Here is a 21,815-nt window from a genome sequence, read left to right as displayed (position 1 = left end):
GAACATGGAGAGAGCAGCCGAGGGATGAGATGGAAGAGAAGTGAAGAATGCTGTCCACACACTACGTCAAAGAGGTTTTAACACTCTTGTTTGTGGCCGAGGTGTGATGGCACGCACATCCTCCCTCATCCCCCATATAACCTTTTCGCACAACAATCATGATTCAACCAGAATAGAGCCCTGGACTCAAGGATGCATAGCCATGTACATTTATAAAGTCCTGCAGCCAACCCTAGATTAAAACACTGAGACGTATTCCCTCTCCGCTTTTAGATCTGCTTCCACCTCCCTCCTGTTTCTTCATGTATAGCAGACAAGTTTAGTCACATCCCCACTTTCTTCTTCTTGCTCTTTACTTAAACATGTTGTGGATGTAAAACTTCCCGTATGGGAAGAGTGAAGAAGATGTGAAAGTCAAATACAACAATCTAATTCAATTTATCTGTATAAATATCTCGTAACTGTTTAATTTGCAGGTTCATTTCCTGCCACTTTCCCACAAATTTTGAAAAGATTGCTTTCCGATGACACAGTTATTGCCTGAACGGTAAAGGAAAGTTCTTCAGGTATTGTAGCTTTTTTTTTTTTGGAAGCTGAACATGTCACTTGAGTTTGTTTACTTGTTTTCTACTTGTTCTCCTATTTGGCCTACCTTTTTCATACACACTTGATTTATCTCAACAGAAGCAGATGTAAACACACAGGCACAGACAGACAGCAGGATAATATTAAAGGTAGATAAAAGATGCATGTAGGCCTAAATCAATTCACTTACAAGTGATCTGTTAGTTCATTGATTATCCAGCTGTGAGCAGCTGTTAAAAACAGTGTTAAGTCTTTGAGAGCAGATGCACTGTGGAACCAAGCAGTAACATTTCATCGCTTTAAGTATCGTCGCACATTAACTGACATGCTACAGTGAAACGATGTGTTTCTGTAGATGTATGGATGGTTGACTGCGAGTCCTCCTTGTTTACTCCTTTGCATTTTAACCTCTTTATCACAGAGACGAAAATGACAGCTAATGTACTTATAGTCTGATTATGTCACACATAAATACTGCTGCTCATCTAACCTCTCTCTCTCTCTCTCTCTCTTTCTCTTTCTCACTGCCTTTCTACAGGACGATCAGCGATTTATGTCTTTAAAAGGAAGTATAAAATCAAAAGCAACGGGTGAAACGAACTGTGAGATTAAACTTGCCCTCCTCCACGACTTTCTCTCTCTCTCTCTCTCTCTCTCTCTCTCTCTCTCCCCTCCTCCTCTCTAAATTATCTGAGAGCTGTAATTAAAAAGTGCACTTAGGTACTTGCATGGTGCTAACAAGCAGACCAAAACACACACATTGATGCACACACTAAATTAGAGATAGCTGAAGCTCGACTAATCATCTGAATCTATGTCATGAAGAGTGGTAGAAAAAAAACGGAAAAAAAAAACTCAAGTTTGTGCATTAAAACAAGTGACTGGAGTGAATGTGTCTGTCTAAGGTTGGCTGGATGATTTTAAAATCTTAACTAATTTTAAAAACATTAAAGGCCTCCGAACACACTGGGCGATAACGCCTGATGATGCCTCTCACACACCAGACCTCCAGAAAGTCATGTGATCAAACGCCCTGTTGTCGTACAGTAGGTATTGCAACACACATTAAAGAGGCACGGTTGTGTTTAGGTTAACTGTCACGAAAATGTATTTGGTCTCTTATGTGCTGCATGTGCGTCATTGAAAGTCAGACTTTGATTATAAATAAATAAAGCAATGAACCTTGGGATATGTTGTGCTACGAAGGATGCAGCGGCTGGATCTGTGAACAACAAGGGGGGGGGGTGAAAGGAGGCTGTATGTGACCGCCTTTAATGCCATGTAATCAGCCTTCAAATGTGCACTCCTGAGGCTGCAGCTCCTGAATTGGAACATTGCCAAGAGTTGTATCGCACTCCTTTATAGACTAGGGCTGTTGGAATGAAATTTGGGATTCAATTTATTTTTTGTGGATGCAGTGTTTCCCACTCAGACGATACGTGTGCCCAGGAGTATTTATGGCCGTCCAAGTATTTTCTCTGACCTGTTTTTATGTATTCGATTTTTGTGCACGCGAGATAGAGAGAGAGAGAGGGAGAGAGAGACAGAGAGAGAGAGACAGAGAGAGAGAGAGCACATGAGGACCTCACTGAGCACACAGAATTTTAAACTGAGCCTGAGCCTTCTGCAGGTTCGTGAAACATGGCAGTTTTTTTTGGGGGGGGATTTTATTCTATTGACTGCTGCACAGAGATAAGACTAGGGCTGGGAGTCTTTGGGTGTTAATTTGATTCAATTGATGAGGTCCCAATTTGATTCAGAATCTATTTTTAATTCAAAACAATGGATTCATGGATTCAAAGTCAATTTTTTGAGTACATACTTCAGGATCGTCTCCAGTCACCTGTAAGACTGGATGAATTTCTTCAGGCTCCATTTGGCATTCTAGTGAGTGAAAGAGCTAGCCTCAGCACTTAGCAGGGAGTTACTGGATAGTTAAAGAAAGAGCAAGGAATCTATTTAAAATCTCAGAAGATAAGATAAACTCAGTTTTTACAATTAATCGTGTTTTCTTACACCCCTAGTTAAGACAGCTAATGAGAGAGAGAGAGAGAGAGAGAGAGAGAGAGAGAGAGAGAGAGAGAGATAGAAGGTCCACTGTCCGTATGTCCCTCTGGTAAATACACCAATTGAGATGCCTTGCTCATATCAAAACTGTGCTGAACTCCTATAAATGATGGACGTGCTCCTGGTGTCTGTGTCTGTAACTGTGTCTGTAACTGTGTCTGTAACTGTAACTGTGTGTGTGTGTGTCTGTAACTGTGTGTGTGTCTGTAACTGTGACTGTGTGTGTGTGTGTGTCTGTAACTGTGTGTGTAACTGTGTCTGTAACTGTAACTGTGTGTGTGTGTCTGTAACTGTGTGTGTGTCTGTAACTGTGACTGTAACTGTGTCTGTAACTGTGTGTGTGTGTCTGTAACTGTGTCTGTAACTGTGTCTGTAACTGTGTCTGTCACTGTGTGTGTGTGTGTGTGTGTCTGTGTCTGTGTGTGTAACTGTGTCTGACTGTGTCTGTAACTGTGTCTGTGTGTGTGTGTGTCTGTGTGTGTAACTGTGTCTGTAACTGTGTCTGTAACTGTGTCTGTAACTGTGTCTGTAACTGTGTGTGTAACTGTGTGTGTCTGTAACTGTGTCTGTAACTGTGTCTGTAACTGTGTGTGTCTGTAACTGTGTCTGTAACTGTGTCTGTCACTGTGTCTGTAACTGTGTCTGTGTGTGTGTGTGTGTCTGTGTGTGTAACTGTGTCTGTAACTGTGTCTGTAACTGTGTGTGTCTGTAACTGTGTCTGTAACTGTGTCTGTAACTGTGTGTGTCTGTAACTGTGTCTGTAACTGTGTCTGTCACTGTGTCTGTAATTGTGTCTGTAACTGTGTCTGTAACTGTGTGTGTCTGTAACTGTGACTGTAACTGTGTCTGTAACTGTGTCTGTAACTGTGTGTGACTGTAACTGTGTCTGTAACTGTGTCTGTAACTGTGTCTGTAACTGTGTCTGTCACTGTGTGTGTGTGTGTCTGTGTGTGTAACTGTGTCTGACTGTGTCTGTAACTGTGTGTGTCTGTAACTGTGACTGTAACTGTGACTGCAACTGTGTGTGTCTGTAACTGTGACTGTAACTGTGTCTGTGTGTGTAACTGTGTCTGTCACTGTGTGTGTGTGTGTGTCTGTGTGTGTAACTGTGTCTGACTGTGTCTGTAACTGTGTCTGTGTGTGTGTGTCTGTGTGTGTAACTGTGTGTGTGTCTGTGTCTGAGGGCTGCTGAGAAGCAAAGAGGCATCCATCGTTGTGAGGTGGCAGGCTCCTGACGATATCAGCAGTAGTTTAACTATGACGTACCAATCCAAGCAAATACAAAGGCTGTTATGTTTTATGCCATATGTTTTGATTGTCTTTAAGATGGAAATTTTAAGACATGCTTGAAATTGCCACAAAAGGGAGGTAAAAGAAGTCAGTCCCAGAGGTTTCTATTTTCAAGCGAAAAGCACATCCTATCCTTTTTTTTGTCTGCACCATTCTTCAACCACATTTTCATTTGTTATTAAATGCTTCAAGCTCATACTGCGTCACCTCCTTTGAATCTTTGACAAAGGCTTTGCTTCACTGGTTTGATAGATACCACTGTCCAATCCCAGGACCAATTCTGAGCATCAAGAAGTTCCAGTGTGTGCTCATCAAGGTGGTGGACAGGAAAGTACACATCAAACTGCATTGCTAAAAACTAAAATTATTTCCTTTTCTATTTTAACAGTCTGCGGCTCTTAAACACTTACTGCTGCCTTCACAAAAAAAACTTTTTTTACCTCAGGTTTTCTAAATTTAAAAATAGACTTGCGTTACTTGAAAGGCCCAATCAATGATTTGGGAAAAATAAGGAGATCTCAGAAAATATTCCCTGTTGATCCTGAGTGCATGTTTAGGGTTTCTGGTTTGGGTGGTGGGCAGTGGGCAGAGAGGAGGGTTTGGTACTCTCAAGAAAGGTTTCCTCGAAGTCTGAACGATGTCTATCTTTACGTGATTTGGAAAGAGACTTCTATTTTTGTCAATGGCTGTGGGTTGGTGAAATCATTTGCTGCACCAAAAAGATAAAGATTCATGTTAAAATGGTACAGTTTTTTTTTTTTTTTCAGGACCATTATGTTAACTCTAGCAGTGTTTCCCCTATCATTCAAGGCAACCTCCCACCCCTCCAAAATAAAAGCACAAAATGCAGAAGAAGACAGTGATTTTCTCTAAAGCACCATCACTTCTATATTCATTTAATATTCAGTCCCCACATGTGTTACAGCATGCCCGACATAAAAACATAATGAACTGCATTCCAAATATTTGATGGTTTAAGTTTTAGCTTTATAAAGTAAAGTCTGAGGAAGTTCAATTTCATCACCACACCCGTCTATACTGCTCCTGTATGCATTTTGCTCCTCACGAACGCACAGCGTCAGGAAGAAAACAGCCAGCGCTCCGAATAACTGATGTCATGAATTTGAGTGTGCCTAATGGAAATATACTGAGGACTTAACTTGCCAAGGTTTCAGCTGAGACATTTAAATACTAACCATATAACAAGAATGTGATTCGTGTTTGTGACTGTGTTTGGATAACAGCTGTTCAAACAAATCTGAAGGACAACATCCAGCAAAAAAAATAAAAAAATTTCACCACTTACATACATCTAATATGTGTCATCATCACCCCTGCTCCTGTTGTTTTACAGTTTTGATAGCCTGCCTGTTTACAGCTGACTTCTCTTTCTCTGGTCTGTTTGTTGAGGTTACACCACCCACATGCACACAAGCTCTGACTCCAGAGAGCATTATAGATTCAATCCATACCTCCAAGACACACGCACACAAAAATACATGAAAATGAAAAACAAACTTCCACATTAAATGATTAGCAGTAAGTGTGTGCCCACTGCTGAATAAAAGAGGCAAACACTCAAACAGACTTTAGCACTTCAGTAACTGTGCTTACATTGGCTCTGTGGCTCCATGAAGGGACTCGTAAGATCCCATCCCTGACCCGCCGACTTAGTGGAACCTATGATTGCAGCCCTGTCTGCCAGGCTTTCAGGCAGTCTGTGATTGGCTGATTGGAGCAAATTAATGAATCCCTGCGTGGAGAAACTGGAGACTTATTCTGCTCTGATTAATGTGTTTTCCTCAATGCCAATTAAACACTGATTACGCAAATTAACAACTCCGAGCTACTGTAATCACTAAGTGCTCACACAGGGGCTGCCGTTGATGGAAAGGGCTACAAACACTCAAAGAGACACATACACACACACACACACGCACAGCTGTAAGGAACCACACTCCAGTTGTCCTTCTATCCTTGCCCACAGCTCTGTCAAATGCTGCCAGGCCTGGCAGTTGTTATAACCTAATGCTTTTAGCTCCATGTCCTCCAAGATAGAGTTACCAACCACATTCACCGAACACCCTCTCCTCTGACTCGACCGCTCCCTCTCTCTCACACACACACACACACACACACACAGGGAAAAATCCGTCACCAGGAACCATGTGAGATACATGGGGCCTCAGACAGACAGCTGGTGCCAAAGGCTGTAGTTAGTGGATCTCTGCTCTGGGACAGGTTACCACCTTCCTCCCATTGTATGGAGCCAGAGGCAAAGAGGGACGACGAGAAGTGAGATGAAAGGGAAGGAAATAGGATGGTTTGGGGGGGAGAAAGGAAGAGTGTGTGTGTGGTGGGGAGGGGGGGGGAATAGACAGAGCAAGAAGAGAGAAATAGGAGAAATGAAAAAGGAAAAGTTCCTGCAGACTTGACTGTAACGCGACTCCACAGAGCTGTGGGAGAAATGACAGCATGGAAAGTCTACATGCAGTCCTCCTTGAGAGGCTGCTCGTCGAGGAGAGAGATCATGAGAAATAACAGAGGAGAGGGGAAAAATAGTGGTGGACTTGCAAAACGGATTTTAAAAAAAAGACAGATCAATGAAATATTAGTGTTACGTTTGTGCTTCCAAGGACAAAAAAGCCCTGACAACGTAAGCGTGTGTCCTTCCTCTATTCACTTACAGGTGTGCATCCAGTGTCTGTTGCGCTTGTGTGAGTGTGTGTTTAGAGAGACAGAGAGAGAGAGAGAGAGAGAGAGAGAGAGAGAGAGAGAGAGAGAAAAGGCCAGCTGTGTCATTATGCAAGCTTAATACATCTATGTTACAAGCTTATTAGGTTTCGACTCAATGGACAGGAAGACCAGGGTAAGAGGAGAGAAGGTAAAAGGAGAGAGGGAGACGGAAATCAACATCAAGTCACAATGAAAGAGAAACTATACAGACTGTGTGTGTGTGTGATGTGAGAGAGAGAGAGAGAGAGAGAGAGGGAGAGTTGTGATGGGGAGGGACTGGAATTCTTTCAGCAGTGATTGTGTCAATGTGTTGAAAGCAGGTGGTTTAAAAGCCTATTCACTTTCTAACACACAGACACTGCAATTATCTGCACACCTGAGGCACAGATAAACAAGCTACGAACACAGCCCACACACACACACACACACACACACACACACACACACACACACATAGATGTGCAAGTGACAGCCTAATAAGCTCCTCTGTCAGATCAAGTGACTGTGAAAAACACATAATCAAGTACATTTTTTTTTTTTTGCCAAGAACTATGAGAAATGCTCATTTTGAACACAGACACACATAAAGACTGTTTTTGCCTGGCATGAAGAGCTGTTTTGATACGATGGCTGCAGAAATCAGCATATTGTTCGCCTCGAGCCGCGGACTGACATTTAGTGAATTGGTTTATTCGAGCAAAACCCACAAACAGCACCCTTCACACAACACAATGATATCATTACACAGCGCTATTACAAGGGGTGGAAAGTTTCCGGTAAATTTCCGGAAACTTCGGTACTGTATGGGAATAAATGAGAATGTATGGGTATTAACTGGAAATGGAGGGTAATACAGTCTAACTGTATCACATCCAAGCATAAAAATAAATATTTTGCTTTGTCCTAACATGACATTTCAACAAATTCTCATCCCATATTACCCTATAATATAAAACACAGTGCATGGGGGGGGCGTGGCCTCAGTAGCCATGCATTAAGCAGTGGTTAATTCTAACAGTTACAGATTATCGTTATAAAGCTAATGTTACAGCGCCTGCATGACAATTCGAAATTTCAATCTATAATAGTAATAGAGACTCTGTGAATGGACTGGTACAGGTAAGATCTCCAGAACTGAGCATGTGGGTGTCAGCATAAAGAGCCTCCACTGATACAGATCACAGTTGATCAGTGATCCGTTCGGATCAGCTCCACGGTTCCAGGCTCAATTGATCCACAGGTTGATGATTCATGTAAAGCAGTGGTGTCCAAACTTTTTTTCTAGCGGGCCAAAATTGTCGCGTTAGAATCGCTCACAGGCCACAGGGTTTTTTTGTTTGTTTTTTTTAAATATTGGAAGGAACTTTTTGTATTTTGACCTCTTCAAAAAATAATGTAAATACACAATAACTAATTGCAGTGGGAAACTGTTGTGTTCTAATTTTTTGGAAAGAATAGTCAGGCTTTTATAGGTCTGACTCGCTAACATGAAAAAGAAAAAAAGAACGAAATATGCCATCTGATGAGGCCTGAGGCCAAAATCTTCTGATTCTTCGATTTGAAGTCAAGGGCCACAAAAAATCCACTCAAGGGCCACAAATGGCCCCCGGGCCGCACTTTGGACACCCCTGATGTAAAGGCTGGGGGGTGATGTGCTTTTGCCCCCATACAAGTGCATCATCATGTTTGAAGAAGCTGACCCTTTTTGTCGATCAATCAGTCAAATATTATCTCAAGACACTTTGCAAAAGTCCTTACTCACTGTTATGTTATTTATAAAGAGCCAACGTTAATCCACCTTGAGCACTGGGCAGCATTCAACAAAGTGACAGTTATTAGTGAGAAAATGTTGACAGGAAACGATCAACACGAACCATCTTAAAAAGCAAATGGTACGTTTTTGACTCACAGCTTAGTTAGTGTCTAATAAACCCTCCATATAAAGCAGGCTCTGTGCACGCTGCCACTGGAGAACAAAGACGTTCAGGCGTTAAATCGTCTTAGAAACGTTCCTGCCCAGTCAGCTGCCTCATTTTGTGCCTAATTTTGGTCTTTTGTTTCACAAGTCATACTTTTCTTCAACTTTGCATAAGATCATTAAACGGAAAATTCATTCAAAACTTTTTTTTTTTTTTACGCTATCCTGCTGCTACTTTCAAACTAAACGATGCATCACAATGCATACACAGTTATAAATGTTACATTTCAGTTTAACAGCATTGTAATTAAATATTATTGCTTATTATTATAATAATAGCATGAATAATTCAATCTTAAATATCATGTCTGGTGTGGTGGTTGAAAGATAAGAAGTCAAACCAAGCGCTGCGTGCCATTGTTGCCTGTGAGTAACATTCTGCTGAGTCAAACATGGCAGCCATTGCTCCACACAGCGTAGCCTCCAGGTTCCACCATAATTCAACATGACTGAGGGTATTAGTGTGTCTGTATCGTCGTGTCTACGATTGTGTGTGTGTGTGTGTGTGTGTGTGTGTGTGTGTGTGTGTGTGTGTGTGTGTGCGTCCTGAGATGCTCGCTTGTGTGAGAAAGCATACAACAGCAGCTCGGCCCAGGAATACTGACGGCTTTGCACCGACAGGCAAACAGGAAAAATTAATTTCTCTTTTTCACTCCAACGCGTTCGTTTTATTTTCATTTGTTTGCCTTTCTCTCTTTCTGCTCCCACATTCACAAGATGAAGTGAATCCTGCTGGAGATCACTGGAAGTTCCCTCAACACACACACACACACACACACACACACACACACACACACACACACAACCATGGTGCTACAGGATAACAATGTGTGTGTGATATGTGTACCTAAAGAATGAATGAGTGTACACCTCTCTTCACAATTACAGAAAGTGGAAGAGAGACAGAAGAGAAGGGAGGGAAGCAGAGAATCATTTTGTGCAACGATTAGGATTAAAGATGAACGTAGGAGAAGCTGAATACGAAGTATGGTAAATGCACTTTCGCTCTCTTCTCATCTTTCCCTTTGTTGGACTCACTTCATCAACTTTTGCAAACCGAGTTTGATTAACTCTGTTAAAGTCTGCGCTGTCTTTACTTATCCATCGTTCTACTTTAGTGACACAGCTGACAGACTATTATCGCTTTCCACCTACTTTCTCTTTGAATTACTTTGACTTCTTTTCTTCATAACTGCATATCTTTTCATCTACCTGGACTGTGTCCATTCATTTCATCAGCCATCAATCAACACCACCTTCCGTCTCACTTGTGAGACGCAAAAGTTCATCCTGATCTGCTCGACTTCGAGTCCGTCCAAGCATTTCTTTTAGGATGTATGCAAAAGACAGTTGAGTACTCACAGAGGCTTAGCCATTGGTTTTCATCATGCCTTGAAAGTCATCATGTATTTTTCGTTGGCTTGAGTCCACTCAGGGTTCAAGAGTATATTTAACAAATGATCAACGTTTTCAGAATCAATTATCAAGTTATGGAAATTGAAGATGGATTCAAGCTGACTCATTAGCAGACCTGAAAACATGAGTTTCCAAACAAAGTGCAACGAAGGTAATGAATACTTGAAGTGTTCAATGGACACTGACTTGTCATTTACAAACTAACTAATTGGAACCAAACAAGAGCCTTTTAGTCAGGATGTCCCAAGCTGCTTCTTGGTAATAATAGTTATCATTGTAATCACTGAATCTGTCTATTAGGCTCTTTTACATTTACAAAGTAGAACATGGTCTCTGGAGCATTATGGGTGTGTTGTTTTAAGCACCACATTTACATACTCTGCTCTACGTGGACGAATGCCTCCTGATGCTGCTGTGCTTCACTTCAGTGTTTTTCTTGTTGCATAGTTTGTTTACCGGCTACAAAGTGCCCATCTTTTCCATTCGCTTTACTTTTAGGAACACCTTTTTTTCAGCCAGGCTAAGCAACACTCACTGGGTGCAGTGTTCCTGCACTGCAAGCCATCGCCTTTCAACAACTCTGCTGTAGATTCCTGCAGGTTTCAAACGTGGCAACAGTAAAGTAAAATCCCCCTTCATGTACATAAAGGATCCCAGTCTGACTCGTCTCAAGATTTTGTAATTGTCTTATTGGAACGTGATTGGTGCTTATGATTACTGGTAGTAAGAGTGAGGTCATACATGTGATGGTGTGCACAGTTTCAGAGCTCTAAAGCAGAGCTTCATTTTTGTCTAAAGCCTCTTATCCCTGCATGGAGCTCAGAAGTGGAATTAAGGCAGTGGTGTGTGTGTGTGTGTGTGTGTGTGTGTGTGTGTGTGTGTGTGTGTTTGTGTGTGAAATTGCAGCTACACCAACTTAAGCCAATGACGGAACTAAATCATCGGACAGCTCGTGTACTGTTTTTGTTTCATTTAGTGAAATCAATTAAAACAGTGTTTATAAAAAAGCAGCAAGTCTCAATACAGTGAAATAAAGTGTATTACCTTGAACAACCAGTGCAGCACCTTCAGTTCCTTAAGACAAAGGCAATATGAACATTGATGTCCCTGAGTTGAGAACGAGACCCCCTGAGATGATCCCATCCCGGGGCTTTTACAAATGAGACGTCTAAGGATTTGGTGCTCTGTTGAATATCTGCTTATATTTGTTTGTATTAAACTCTCCTAACAATTACAAGAAGTCACTATTTCCCTAAAGCTATTTTAGATAACAAGCACTGTATGAGGCAGACACTGTGAAACAGTGTGGAAAATTAGTTGAATGAAGACATCAAATTATTGATGAGGCTTATCCCAAAATGCAAATCAGCAGGGATTTGGCTGAGTTCTGCAGACGCACTGATGCACACCTATGCATGCAATTTAAAAACAAGAGGACAGCGTTCGATTCAGGCTGTGCACCGAGATGTCCAGTGCACTCACACAAGTGCACACACACACACACACACACACACCTTTAGCACAGGCTAAGTCAACATCCTGTTGGTCGGCTTCACAGAGAAGTATGCCCACCTTTGGTGTGGATCAAAGGACTCTGGTAAAAACCTCTAGCAAGACACACACACACACACACACACACACACACAGCACACTTGCACATATACAGTAGAGTACTGCCTGCCTTTTCTTGAGTGAGATCAAAAAGGACTCGAAGCAAAAACCAGTGTACATACACACACACACACACACACACACACCCTTCCAAACACCTGTGGCAGATCAAACTCAGCAAGATGAGAAGACACACCTGCAGCAGGTTAAATCCCGTGCACTGAACAAGTAAATCATACTGCTCTGGTGCAGACACCACTCTCACCAGGTCAGCGCAGCCCTGACTTCAGTAATGTTCCGTGACTGGCGACTCACTATGCAAAGATCACATACAAATAGTCTGAAGGCCAAACCACAGTCAAACAAAGACATTTAAGCCAGGTGCTGAGGCTGGCCACTGTATGGAGAACACAGAGTTGGGGCAGGGGCATATTTGACTAACTAAAGAAGGAACAGTCTTTACTTCATGCCCTGCAAATGTCACTGTAAAAATGGCTGAAGCTACACTGAAAACAGAGGGGAAAAGCACGTCTGAGGCAAAGGGGAGATACGATCCAGTGCAAAGTTGTCAGCTAGCATTTAAACACAGACAAAGAGTCAGTGAAGAGAGAGGACAGAGTCACAGTGTTTGACCCCCGCTGATGAACATCAGACACATAAGTTTACTTCTTCACACAATTATGAACGATCTATTGTAACATAATTACATTTTTGTCATTTTATAGCAGTCAGATTTTTTATTATGGTCATTTTTAGGATTTAGTAGTAGTGTGACCTGACATGATGACTTTCTTCATTAATTCTTCCTTAAATGGATTCAACAACTTTGCAAATCCATCATCTGGCGCTACAAGCGAATGACAACCAGGAGTCAATAATAACATTAGAAAAATACATGTATTTGTTAAAAGAGAACACTTTGCATTGAATGAATGACTACTGAATAGACCAAAATTCGTCCCATCCCTACTTGCAATCCTCTAAAGCACAAAAGAAGAAGCAAGAATTCAAAAACAGTAGATACATTTATTTTTTACAGTCAACTCTGGTATCTTTTTTATCCTCCTGAAAGAATCTGAAAAACTGACTTTAATGAAATGTACTTGATGGCATGTTTTCCAGAATGTACCATATTCAAACGCATGTAAACATTTCTCGGAGGCGGTAGCTGAAAAAGCTGCACTCAACTATTTCTTTCAACATCTGCAAAAATCAACATGTCCACAGTTAAGTGTCTCGTCTCTTCCACGGAAAGGAGGAGGCTGCAAAGAAATAAAAGAGAGGCAAACAGAAAACATGGATGTGTTTTTGTTGGTGATAAATAAGTCAACAGGTCATGTTTCATATAAATGTGGAGCAAACAGCAGATTAAACAGCCTGCAATGATTTGGGCAAAGTTAGTCTCAAACATTTCTCCACATGGAGAGGCCACGTAGTCATTGCCTTGATTAAAGATTAATCCTCATGTTTCTGTCTTTGGTCGCGTACACATCCTGGCTCTGCGTTCTACTCTGCGCTCCACTTCAAAGTCCTTATTAAGCTCCATAAAATATATGTTATAGTTTGTATTTACATCTGTGACTCATTGAAGTAGTTTTGACAACAACAACAAAAAAAGAGAAGACCATGACGTTTTCACTTTTTACAGACAAAAAAAAACTGGACTCATATTTGGAGTTGTTGTTGATCAGATCAAGACAAAAACCAATAAGGACTTCGATGTGATTAAAACTGATGAGTATTTCCTGAGACGAAGACAAAAATTAAAAGAGCGGGAAAAAATTGACTCTCAAAACGAGGTCAGAGTGAAGACACTTAGCGAGGAAGGAAAAGTATCTGTTAAAAAAGACGTCGAGCATATATCTGTTATGTGTCAGTTCACGAACTGTCGTTAAACCCATTCCACGATCCTGTCGACATTTAGTTTGTCATTGAGTTGTTTCTTTAATCATTAAGCTAATTTAGTTTAAACTCCAACAACGTGTCGTTTGTGCACTTTCTATAACAGCTGTCTTTGTAATAATGTTCTGTATTAGACTTTTTTTTTTTTTAAATGATCACTGGTTCTTAACTGGTCTAGACCAGGACCCAAATTTCTGATATTTTTTCAACCAATCAGGTCCTTCTAAAGAAACAGGTAAGTACAGGTGTTTTTTTTATTCTTGAGCTGCTAAACCTGCCATAAAGAAAAACATAATAATTATCAGCCATCCATGTCTAAAAGAGACAAGACTGCATCCAGTAAGAGACTTTACTGACATCATTGACATTCAACGTACTCACTTCACAGCTGACAGCCAGTGAGCGTACAGTCCTCTCTTTCTATTGCCTGCCAGTTTTGATATTTGTCTGTCTGTCTTTTCGCTTTGCGATGTCTTGCAGCTCAGTCAATCGATAAGAGTTCATGTTTTGCAAGTGTTCCGCTTAACTTGGATCTCTCGCTGCAAAACCATCTTGAAAAGTACAAGATAAGCTTTTGTGCAATTTCCCCCATCCCACCCGCTCATCCCTCACACATGTACAAACAGCGGATCAATAGAAACGTCCTCCCCCCTGTCTTTAATAAAAGACACAGAGACCTAAATAGCAGCTTTTTCTACGTGTGCGGCCTGCAGCAACGGATTCTTTGGTTTCCTTAAGTCGAGTGAGAAATAAAGAGGAAGAAGAAAACAAGACAAAAAGATGGAGCTGATGTGCAAAAAGGAGCCTGTATGAAAAAAGAAAGAGACCTGAGTGAATCCTGGCTGGCACATATTTCAGCTTTCTTTAAGCAGAAACGTCCACCACGTCTCACATTGAAGAGTTTAGGTTAATTAACGTTTAATATGGAAGTGACGGGAATCGCAAAAACATTTCAGCTGCAGCTCAACTCTTTCAGACCTCATCAACAAAACGCACAGTCAAAGTCATATCAACTACTGTAAGAAGTGTGTGTGTGTGTGGGCACAATAAAAAAGAATGATGGATAGGATAGATGCACTTGCTGCACTCCTCTGCACACACAAACACACTTCTGTCACACACAGATTATTATTTTGCATTAGGAGACTCTGGATGCTTCTATAAAGCTGACACTTCTATTGCTGTGCGAAGAACACACTTAGAGCTGAGAGAGGGTTAGCAGCATCACTGTGACACACACACACACACACACACACACCTGCTGGCAACACTTTCTCAACGCATTCTGAAATCCTGTCACAGACTCAAATCTCTTTCTCGGTCCATACACTAGACAGGTAGAGTCAGACACACACACACACACACACACACACACACACACACACACACACACACACACTGTGTCCCACTCAAACATACAGATGATTGCACACACACACACACACACACACACACACACACACACTCTGAAAAGTGTCAGCCAGCTGTGGACATTTGGTGATTTGATTCTCCCCCTGACAGACAGAAAATTAGAGAGCTGACCAGGGATCTCACTTCCTCTTCGAGCTGCCCAGCCTGACGTCTATTACACACACTGATCTCACGCTGTCTTCTCCTTGTTGCTCATTCCGCTCGTAAATATGCACCTGCGCTCCATTCATTGGAAAGGCTGTCCCCAGGTCAGGACTCAAAACTCTCTGAAAGAGGGATTCAATTAGCAAAAGCATCTGTGAGCAATGAAAGAACATGTAAACCTCTCAGACAAATGTGTTTAATAACATCACAACCTTCAGTAATGAAGCCTTACAAACTGTTCTCAAACAGAATGGGTTCATACAAGAAATACAAACAGCTGCTGCAAAAAAAAAGGATGACAATAAGTGAAAAATGAAAAAGAAAGACATAAGATTTAGTGTCCAAGCAGAGCGACAGTCACGCAATGGTTGTTCACTACAGGATGAAAATCAGTTAAAGAAGGTTTTTAAGTGCTCCTGTCCTTTTTAAAAGATGACCTTCAACAGTTTGATAATAATGATTTGTGTGTGGGTACATGTGCAATGTTTCAAATGGCAGGTTTCTATTTACGTTTGAAGACTGTCCCAGCGCACAGACCACCACACTGATCAGTGGGCTAAATTAGCTTAAGGATGTTTCCAAACAGGATCTATCTCTGACTTAGAGGGTAGAACAGGCACACCAAGCCTCATCACAATGATGATGATGCACTGATTTGCTTGGCTGCAAACTTCAAGAAAGTCAATTCATCTTTCTTTCTTTCTTTTTTTTTTACTTTTGGTTGTTTGACCTCAATTGTTATCCTTATTAAAAACCTGACAGAATGTGTTGCTTTTTAAAGCTAATGGCGTCCGTTTTCATGTGAACATCAGGCCAGTTTGAATCAAATGTTAACATTTAAGTCATCTATTACTTGGATTTGGAAAAGTGTCGTTGAGATTTCCAGTTAAATGAAAGTAAGGATAGAAAATCATGATGGACCACGTTTGGTGAGAATATTCTTTACAATGTGACAAAAAGTAAATGCTGCCCCCCGTGTTAACGTCAGTCTATAAATGAAGTCGAGAACGAGGCTGTCTCTGTGGCCACACTTGAAAACGAAGTCAAACAGCTGTGGAGCAGAACCCGCTACATAACAAGGAGGCACTTGAGGTGTGGAGTTGGGGGGGAGGGGGTGCTGAGGGATAGCTTCTGAATGCAGAAGGGAGGGTGGAGAGGTGAGCATATGAGAAGCGGAGGAAGAGAGGGAGGAGGAGGAGGAGGAGGAGGAGGAGGAGGAGACAGAGACGGTAAAAGGCTGCCATCACTTAAACTCTAAAATGAAAGATCGATGAGCTTATTTAAATGTGCTCCCAGTGAGGAGAGCTGGCTCCTATAAAACCTTGCATTTATGAGGACGGGTGGGGGCATTGATTGACTAAGAGACAAGGGAGGGAGAAGATGGAAAAAGAAAAAAGAAAAAGGAGGGAGAAGTTTTGAAGGGGAGAGAGAAGGAGAGAGAGTGGGGTGAGGGATCAGGGAGATAAGCCTTTGCTCATGAATTTCATCCTTTTTCTACTAAAATAAAACATCCTAATAGATGCTGGGGATAGCGGGGTCAGAACATAGAAAATCTACAGCCTTCGATTGGCTGCTTGGCACAGATTATCAAGTCAATAACCCCAGTCCACCCCCTCATCACCTCCACCGCAAGCCCATCTCCTATATCTGCTTCACTAATTTCAAATTCACCTCCTATACCCTGCCTAGACACTATAAACAGAAGGCCTGACAGTTTTCCATGGGCAGCAAGACACCTCCACCACTCTAGTGGAGACAGCTGGAAAGTTGGTGCATGAGCGTCCAAGGGTTCGAGTGTTTGCATAGTAACTTGGGTGAGTACGCTGAGACCTTGACACAAGAGGGAGGACGGAAGGAGCTGACTCTGCAGCCACACCATCCCTCCATCTCCCCATCTCCTCAGCACCTGAGAAGGGAGGGAGGGAGAGTGTGACGACTGGAGGAAGAAGGGGAAAGACAGCACCTTCTGACACACACAGAGGTGTTGTCATGCTGTCTCCATCGATTGAACTGCAGGCACAGTTTTGTGAGTGACAAGCATGCTGCATCACACACCCCCCCCCCAACCCTGCCTCACTCATTTTCTTTTACATCTCACCCCCCCCCCCCCCCCGCCGCTCCCCCCTTCCGTGCCGCTCCCCTCTTACACCACAGCCTTATATCTGCCACACTCCCTCCCTCCTCGTTCCTCTTCTACCTGTGCCCCCTCTTTTCACACTTTCACTTCACTTAAAGGGCACACAGGCATTCTCCATGTGTTCCCAAATAGCTCACCCCCACCTCTGACAGACAGACACGTACACACACACACACATAGACCGAGACATTCCTAAGACCCCCTCCTCCACATGACCCCGAGTCTCAGCCGCACATTCTGCCCGACAACGCCATCTGTGACCCAGAGAAAACCGAGAGCCGACACCAGCCTGACCTTTACTGAGCCTTTGTTTTGCCTCTTTGACACGATCCCAGAGGTACACGCAAACATACAAAGAGACAAGCACACACACACACACACAGAGATTCACACAACATGCACTGTTTCTCTCCCAGCAATATGAAAGCTTCTAAATACACGCCAACCCAGAATGTCCACAAACAGCTCTGGTCAAGAATCAATATCTCATCATACTCCTCTTCTTTCACTGTATTCAACAATTACCCAACACAGTTAACCCCTCAGCAGCCACAAGTTTCACAATGATCTGGACACCCAGAAGGGACAACAACACAGTACCACTCGAAGCCAACTTAAATTAATACACTTAATGCAGCTGTGTGTGTTTGTGAATTTGTGTCTAACCAGGAGATGTAGTTAAGCAGGTCATTGACTAAGAGGGGGATTATCAATGCTTGGAAACTGTAACAACCCCTCCCCATACACATGCTCAATACCTTAATCCTACAATCATCATAACAATAAGAGTAATTTTATAAATGCAAAGCACTATTTCCCCCCTAATCTGTCTGCTTTTAACAAGCCATCAACCTCCGTCAATTCACCAACATAACATAGTTATTCTCTGATCTAAAAAAAAACACCCACCTCGTTATACCCTTCCAATAATATAAGGACAGGCACAAACTAAGAGGAAAAATGGCTACTTGCTCTAATGAATCACACCCCTTCTCTCCACTTGAAGAGTCATTATTTCACTTTCCCCTCTTCATCATGGTCTCAGTGACAAACGAGTCTGGCATTCATGGTTTTCCAACTAATTACACAAAATGCAGTGGGTGAATCTAGATGTAGCCTACAATCATTCCTTGGTGGATCATCTGACATATGAACCCTGCAGGTCTCTCCTTACCTTGGCCGTGCAACATGTGGCAGCAGCTGCTGAGAAGAAGAAGGAGAAGGAGGAGAACAAGAGGCGGAAGACGGTCTCCACTCCGGGTCGACTCTGTCCCCATCCTCTTCTGCCGGTTGGCCGTTCTGGGTCCCTCCGTAAGCTCCGGGTAGCCCTCAGGGCAACGAACTCCCTGATCGTTCATGCAGTGCCCAGGTCCACTTGTGCTTTTATCTGACTCTCTTTTAGCCTACGCACAAATCAGAAGTGCATGTGGAGAGAAAGGGTTACCGCTAATCTCCTTCGGTAAATTTAGAGATCCCAGGTCCGACAGTCCCAGACGAAAAATCTCCCCGGTAGTAACTCCCCAGCTCCGGAGTCCAAAACTCAGCAGCCAGCCGGAGAAAGGAGGGAAGGGAGTCGGCGGGGTAAAAGGGGGCTGTTGCCTCCCCAATAGAGATATTTCCCCCCTCTCTCTCTCTCTCAAGAAGTAACAGCACGGTAATATCCCTCTTCTGCTGCGGAGTCAGTGTGTCCCTGCGTCCAGAGATGCCTCCTTTTCATTTGGATTGATCCGAGTGAGGAATTAATACATTGGAGTGTGTTTTAGACTTATCGGCTTAGTCCCTTGCTATCGACCTCAAATCCGTGCTTGTTTTGATGTCTTCACCGGGGATTTGTCCCGCGGATCATTTGGCTGTCCAAACGGTGCTCATATTAACATAAAAGCAATAAGGACATTTATGTTATTCATCCATGGATCATGCTCTAAAAAAAAAAAACAATCCAGTAATTGATTCTCAAAATGCCTGTGGTTTGTGCCTGCAGACGGACTGGAAAGACAAGCTCAGAGAAACGTGGGTATATAAAGCGTTTACAACTCTGCCACAGAGAGGAGACTCGCTTCTCGGATAGCAGAGAGAGGTTTACTCCGCGTCGGGTTCAGCGTCTCGGATTACACGCGGTTACAACAGGTTGGTAGAAACGAAAAGGCATTTGAAGTTTCTCTGTTGTAAGTTTTTCCTCTTTCTGTGCATGCAGCGGTAAAGAAGAGTTAGCACAAGTCCGAAAGTAAAAGCCCCGTTACAGACGTGTCTCCTCGTCTTCTTTGAACCACGACTCGACGCTCCTCCTGAAATCCTCCGCAGCGAATATGAAGCGGTAACTTCAAAGTGTTTTTTGTTTTTTTGTTAGTTTTTTTTTTTTTCGTCTTTGTTCAAACTTACGCGACGTCGTTTTAGCCTTTCTCGTTGTCGGCGCCCTGTTGAGGCTTGTGTGAAGCTGACCCAGGCGATGTTTCTCCCTCAAATGAACACCTGCCACTCTCTTCCACACAGACTTTTAGGGAGAGGGAGCTGCTGTTGTCTGACCTTATTCAAGTAGCGTCTGGGTTTGAGGGTAAACTTTGAAAGGAGACATTCAGTGTCTCATTACACTTTTTTGGTTTGTACCCTCATTTCTGAATCACTTTCTCTGTTCGATCTCCCTCTCGATCTATCCCAAGCAAAAAGACTAAACTTCTATTCACTATCATCCGTAGTCGCTGATTGGTCGAGGTGAGTGCTCCCGCGGTTTCTATTGGACAGTCCAAACCAGGGGGCGTGAATTGCCAGCACTGACAAGTGTGGTGGACCACCTCTCCCCTAACCATTGTCTGGAGATTTGATGTGGATTGTTTGATTAATCGATTTTACGTTACAGGTCATTTGTGTGACGAGGGAGTTTTTAACAGTCAGAGGTTTTTTCACCTTGCTCACTTAAAGGGGATGTGGCTGTATATTGTTTTACTGAAGAGGACAGACCACTGGTGGTCCAGCTACTCCCACAACCACTTTTTTGTATTACAAAATAACTGCCTGGAGCGATAAGTACAAGTAATAACCTAGTTTCTTCCACAATGATGGACAATTGGCACATTAATATTAAATCCTACAACACAGTGACCTTATCTTTTATTGGCTCAATAAATCCTCTGAGACAGCCTTACCATCCTGAGTGGCCAAAAAGTCTCACTATAAGCTGTCCCCAACACTTTCTCCTTTGGCTCCTTCACCTTAACTCATCCATTTATCTTTCCATCAAGGTTCATTTGGTGATTGGCTTTCAACTTTCTCTTTCAAGTGAACTACAGTATATAACGCAGTTTGGAGTTGCAATGAACACTCAGGTTGCCGTGCAATGCAATCCAAATTATATTAAAAGTTATACAGACTGATTGTAATTGTCACTGTGGGGAATGGGAATGAGAAATACCAATAAATAAAAGAGCGGATGTACTAAAACTACTATTCTGAATCAGTTGTATTGCTTCAAAGTATGTTATGTATTATAACAATGATATTTTGTACTCTTAGTGCATGAGACTTCCGGGAGATAAAGCAAGCTACTCTAAATCTTTAATTGAAATAAACATCTTTGTTTATGCAATTTTGAAAGCTTGTTATATCAAGTTTAAAGAAAGTGTAAAGTGAAATATAATGTGAAAAGGATAAACACTTTTTTTCTCCTCTTTAGAAGAATTTCAGAAAACTTGTAGAAACGTATGCCAACAGCCCTGCACCTTTAATATGATGCTGGTTTTGTCACTCAACTGCATTTGTGTCATAAATTTTAGTGCTTTTCTATATATCCTCATTATGTATTTACTGTACTGCACAACATAACGACTCCTGTCAAATCCCTGCATTTCTTTCCTTTAGGTTTCAAGTTCTCACCTTCTAGGTGCTAAAACTTGAGCAGCTGTACCCACACCTGGCTGACCTGTTCTGACCCTACTACCCATCCGGTGCTCTTTGCACCTTTGGATCCCACCCACCCACACATATACACTCAAATTGTAACATTTGTTGTTTCAACATCTTCAGTCCTCTTTGGATTGCATCTTTTTGTCTTCCTTTAAAGCTTTTAAAATTGTTTATCACACTTGATTTTAAGATATTTTTTTAAATGTGAATGCCTTTTATTCCCACACTCCAAATGCACCGATGTTCACCTGTGACCTCTTCATTGAATTTCCTTATAACTATTTTTTTTTTCAGATTCTCTGCAGTAATCCTCCATAAACTCAAAAATCTAATGCAGCTGTGTAATTTTCTCTGTTCCCTTCTCGGGGAGGCAGGTCAGATGAATGTGGTAACATTATATTATTGAATGTAAGCAGCATTTTAAAATTTTTAGCTGCAGGGGAAATATTCTCTGGAACTGACCTGATTCATAAATTGAAAGGAGGTTTTAAATTCATAAAGGAAAATGTTCAGCGTAATAAGTTGTCCATGTTTTACCCTCTGGTGTATTAGACTTGATTTGATAAAACCCTGTTTTATTAATGAGCTGAAGGAAAGTCTGAAATTCCTGTTCAGTTATTC

The 21,815-nt window shown here is 42.1% G+C and overlaps 1 protein-coding gene across 3 annotated transcripts in view; it reads right to left on the bottom strand.

The window, feature by feature from the left end:
* Positions 1 to 20,620, bottom strand: part of LOC306820646 (protein sidekick-1-like) — a 190,070-nt gene extending 169,450 nt beyond the window's left edge. For 2 of the 3 annotated variants that reach the window (XM_079338555.1, XM_079338556.1), the window contains exon 1: positions 18,472 to 19,569. In XM_079338555.1, the coding sequence (XP_079194681.1) occupies positions 18,472 to 18,655 (184 nt within the window). In that variant the 5' untranslated portion in view covers positions 18,656 to 19,569. Of the gene's footprint in view, positions 1 to 18,471; positions 19,570 to 19,676 lie in introns of those variants that run through there. The other variant, XM_079338554.1, reaches the window with a different exon arrangement.
* Between the last annotated feature and the right edge of the window lie 1,195 nt (positions 20,621 to 21,815).

The sequence above is a fragment of the Symphodus melops genome (genome assembly GCF_947650265.1).
Source record: "Symphodus melops genome assembly, chromosome: 2".
Lineage (NCBI taxonomy): Eukaryota > Metazoa > Chordata > Actinopteri > Labriformes > Labridae > Symphodus > Symphodus melops.
The sequence above is the reverse complement of the archived record's forward strand: the minus strand, read 5'-3'. Positions and strand labels throughout refer to the sequence as shown.